Below are 5152 nucleotides of genomic sequence, written 5' to 3'. Positions count from 1 at the left end.
TTCTTGTTCGGTTTTGTTGTGCTTTGTGTACTATCGACTTCATAAGCTTTTTTAAGCTTGTTATAAGATCTTGTTTGTGTAAAATCTGGTATTCTCGTTTTCGTGCACCAATATATCATATGGTCTCTCAAAACCCGTATGGTACTTTATAACGTATTTGATGAGCGCGTCTTCAATCGTTCAGTTTAGGTTTTCAACAATACCATTACTGTGTATATGAATAACAGTCTTCTGACAATCTTTAATTCTGACTCAGTTCACAAATCAATTTTGATTCACCTTTTTTAAGTATCAAACTTTTCGATGCACTTTTCCCATTTTGGTTTACCTGGCTTGTTCATTCAAACTCCATAGCTGTCAAAAGACCTTGTCTCCCTTCAGTGCATGAGATATATCTTCCAAACATATTTCCTCTATCTACTGTTTACTTTCCTCACAGTCCTCTATGTCCATACCACGGATTTCAGGTTCTTCGACTGCTTATACGAATCGCAGTTTCTGTATCTTATATGTCTGTGAGTTGTTGTCGTGTCTGATAAAAAGAATAATAGGAATTGTTTGTTGAAACTTAAGGATGTTCGCTCCTTTTGTTTTTGAATTATTGCCAGAAATTCGGAATCCTCTGTTATTGTCCATGTAGTGACATTAAAAAATTTTGCCCACTAACACCTACTTTTCTTTCCATGATTTGGTTACATATAATTAAAATGTCATCTTTGAAAATCTTATAAGATCCTTATTATTTTTTCATCGTTTCTGAAAGAAAAAAGGTGCCAATGTTAAATGTATGAAAAATCTAGAGAGAATTATTTCCCGCCAAATTTTCAATGGCTTATATCTCGAAAACAAGCACACGGACCTCTCATTTTTTTCTGCTTTTTTAGTTTCTTTATTCATATACTATCAATTTATAACAGTCTTTTAAAAAGCTTGTTATTTTAAAACAGTAGCGAACATCCTTAATATGTTTCATATATCACGCAATGTCTGCAATCGAGCTTGACATTATTTTTTTTTAAATACAAGTGCCGTCTGGTGCGATCGAATTTGTAATTCACGGCACCTTTTTCCTTTAGGTTTTAATTTTACAAACTTAAGTCAAATATAGCTGATGTGACGTGAAGGATCAATATCATCAACAACTGAAGGCAATAGTGGTTACAGTTGGTGGTTATTGGTTAACAGAAAATATTGCTTGCATAATGTGAACAGAAAACAGTAGGGGATCGGCTTTGAAATAAAAGTTGTAACAGTGCAAATTGTAATATTTTAGTAAATGCTGTTGACAAAATGGTTGATTGACTAAAATGTACTTTCTCTGTCTTAAATTAATCATCCATCTATACCGCATATGAAAATGAAACAAAACGACGAGTGATGTTAACGCTGCAAAATTGCATACTCATCCGGAGCACCTGATTTCACTGCATGTTTCCGTGGAGTTCGAGTTGTTTCTAATATTTTTAATGTGTAGTGTTAACTGTTATTGTCATTTCATTCTACGATTGTACGAGTCTTTGTTGGTTATTATTTGATTATGGTAAATACCAAATGTCAAGAAACAAAACTTATTGCAGAGATTCCACTTCCAACATTATATTGTAATGTCAAACAGATATGAAAAATTATTCGTACAAACTCTAAAATTATTGAAAATCAAAGGTTATCATAACTGTGTCCTGCATAAATTAACACTGATTTCTCACCCCAAACTGTCGATTTAAATAAAAATAAAAGATGAATTTGAAATAAACCTTTTGGAGTGCAGTTTCTGAAGTTTTCATTTTCGGAAGTATCTTACCAATGAATATAAATGTAACTGTCTTGGCATTTTTCCAGTAGGTACGAGCACTTATTGGCCCTGCTATGTTAAATTACGCCATGTCCTCATAATCCATTTTTAGATTAGGTTTATAGTGTGATGCCATACATCTTATCGCTATTCGTCCGCCATTACTGAACGACAAAAAGGTTTCCGATAATTTTTGAGATCACAATAGAAAGTATCGGACGCAACAATGCAAAAGTGATTGTTGTATGACATCAATAGTTCAAGCAGAGCAGATTCTCGGGTCAAACGGCGCAGATTCCCAAATAGCGATAAGGTCTATTCGGTAGGGAAATGTTTTGTGCAGCTATTTTATGAAATGTCTTTATAACTTTGGTAAATAGTCAAGATGATTGAGGAGGAAGTTTGGGTGTGTGTAAATGACTTAGCCTTTCCTGCTACACATGTGAATCCCCAACTATGTTTGTCAAATTTACCTGAAAAATCATTCACTTCAGAACCCATTGGTCTGCCACAGTCATAATCAATTCAATATCCCCCGTCAGGTTTTTTGGATCACTCCGAGTGGACGGCTTATTTTTGGAAGTGTATTTACAAAGACATGATCTCCATTCCCAGTTTCTGTTGTTTGGCCTGTTCATTAATGAGGCTACTGGGTTTCGCTGAAGGGTGATTTATGAGCGAATATTTTTTGGAATGGGAACATTAATATCAAAGTTTTTCTGTCCATGCAGACATATAATGTATACACAAAGACTTAGTTTTTCGTATGCTAAGCTGGATGTTTATCGGTACATGCCGGGATACTACATACATGCTCAAATTTACAGTGAAGCATAAAGCAGGCCTTACGACTGTTTAATTTGTTGCAAATCAACTTACCCCCCTGGTGTATGAGAAGCATACGTGATAGCATGCTGCTTATTGGTCATTACCTAAGAGCCCTGAGTATGACGTGCTGAAGTTCCCGTCTGCCTTTGACAATAAGAAATAGGCTTCAAATAAACTGATTTATTACAATTAAGTACTTTTAGAGATTTCCATAATCTTTTTGTCGATTATTTATAATTTGAAATAAGCTAGTCAAACTACACATAGAAAATACATTTGTATTGTTATTATAATGACTTTAAAAACGATTTTGCGTAAGACAAAAATTCGGTAGCATTATCTGCATTGTGAGTTTCTATTTTGTTTGCAATCGAATTAACAATAATATCAATTGTATTTGCTTTGTCTATATTTTGAATATCTTTTGCGATTCCCAACAGAAGCCTGAATTTCAGTTCAGCAAATGGACGTGTGATAACATCACCAGGTGGCGCTATGTTTCTTTTCAGCCATGACGAATACAGACCTACAAATTCCAACAATAAGTTACGGATTGCCGAATTAATCATTTCCGTATCTTTTGGTGATTTATTCCACTCTGATTTACATAAATCAATCAGTGGGTTGAAAATGTCTTTTGAAGGATGCACATAAAATCCAAAATATTTATGAGCCTCTGTAAAACTGAATAGAAATGTCAAAGGGTCTTTAATACACACTGCTAATCTTTCAACGACATTGGAGAGAACTTTTGACGAGATATGATCGACCATATTATTTTCTGGTATGAAATAGTGTCTTAATTCTTGTCTGCAAAGACTACATTGCAGACGATAAAGAAGCATTAAGACAAAATATCCCATTCTGTCATCTGTCCAGTTATCGCATGGTATTTCCTCGCATAACCAAAACATTGTTGTTTTTAAAAGATATGGAGATATACATTTGTCGCCTGCAAATGCAGCCTTTAGGAAAATTTTTGCCATTATATAACATGCTCTTTGAAACACACTAAGACTTTGCGCAAGTATTCGCTCTGGTATTGTAAATGAGTATCTCCATTCGTTTTCTGAATTGTCGCTTTTAGAATGACCGACAGGAACTAAATGAATTGCGGAGCACATTATTTTGTTGATCAAATCCATAGATGGCCAGTTACAGCTTCTCTGTCTTACATGCCAATTATTTGCCGCTTGAGGCCATGAACCCATTTTTACGGCTAGAACAACATCAACTTCGGTACCTGCGATTACTGTAGTTTTCGCCGCTGCCGGATGTTCGGATTTTATTTTAAAGCACAATGCTGGACCATGTGCAGATTTTTCTGTGACACTTGTTAAAGGTACAACTTTTTTATCGATAATTTCATTGACCGGAATATTTATTGTAGCTTTGCAATCGTTATTGCGCATAAAGTGCACTTTTCCGGAGCAATCCGTATCAAATCTCACGCCGAATAATTGTTGATCAGCGACTGAAAACAGTTTAACAAAACCAGGATGAGGCGCATCTTTTACTTGAAAAATCTCATGATGTTGTAGTTCGGTAATTGAAGCATTTTTATCTATGGCAATGATACCTGAAAGAACTGCAATTAAGTCAAAGTCGGACATCAGATAAACATAATTGTTTGGTTGGTTTGCTGTAATTGGAATTGTAAATCCTTCCTTTTTACTACCGGCCCACAAAAATCTGTCAATTTCTGGATATTCTGTCTTTATTAATGTTTCCGAAATATCATCATTAATGTTCCTCCTGTTTGTTGATTCGTGGACAATAGGTAAAGGAAGTGTATATTTGAATATAATATTATACAGATCTATGTTATCCTGACTTACAATTTGCTCTAAACATTCCATTATTGATTTCAACAACGGCTGTCTTTCATAAGATGTCACTGTAGTAAGACATAATCTCTCAATTGCCAATCACTTGAATTGATTCAATGTTCCTGCATTTAGCACGCATATTTTATCCAATTTGAAATCATAATGGTGCCTCGTCGACACCGAGTTTATATAAAACTATGTGGAATTTTTTTCCACAAACAAGATTACGTATATCATATTTTAAATAGCTTATAATTATAAATAGATCTTATGGATTCTATTCAACATACCAACAATTATTGTTAATCGTCTAGCGTGTCAATTTGAAATGAATGACTTTTAAATACAGTAAAAAATTCACACTATACAAATATATGAAAAAATATTAATAACAAACATGAAATATTTTGGAGAAAATTTTCATTCGTGTTTAACATTGAAAGACGGGTCTTGGCATAAACAAGAACTACTTCATTTTGTTAAATAGCAGACAATTGATTTTTTTATTTCATGTTTGAGGTTTATTTTAGATATACTAATAGGCAAACGTGTTTGAAATATATATTAACAATGATTTCATTTCCTGTCTGTATAGAATGGAATTATTCGAAATGGGGAGTACATAATAATGCAAGTGCTTTGCATGAATATATAATAGAAGTTATAGTTTTGTCAGAATATATACATGTCGTAATATTAATGA

General features: G+C 33.8%; 1 protein-coding gene across 1 annotated transcript; it reads right to left on the bottom strand.

Annotated features, from left to right (window-relative positions):
* Positions 1-2785: 2785 nt before the first annotated feature.
* Positions 2786-4685, bottom strand: LOC127726688 (uncharacterized). The gene has a single exon (XM_052234135.1). The coding sequence runs from the start codon at positions 4477-4479 to the stop codon at positions 2908-2910; it is 1572 nt and encodes a 523-aa protein (XP_052090095.1). The 5' UTR covers positions 4480-4685; the 3' UTR covers positions 2786-2907.
* Between the last annotated feature and the right edge of the window lie 467 nt (positions 4686-5152).

This window comes from Mytilus californianus, unplaced genomic scaffold (genome assembly GCF_021869535.1).
Source record: "Mytilus californianus isolate M0D057914Y unplaced genomic scaffold, xbMytCali1.0.p SCAF_18, whole genome shotgun sequence".
NCBI classification, from domain to species: domain Eukaryota; kingdom Metazoa; phylum Mollusca; class Bivalvia; order Mytilida; family Mytilidae; genus Mytilus; species Mytilus californianus.
This window is presented reverse-complemented; position numbering and strand designations above follow the sequence as displayed.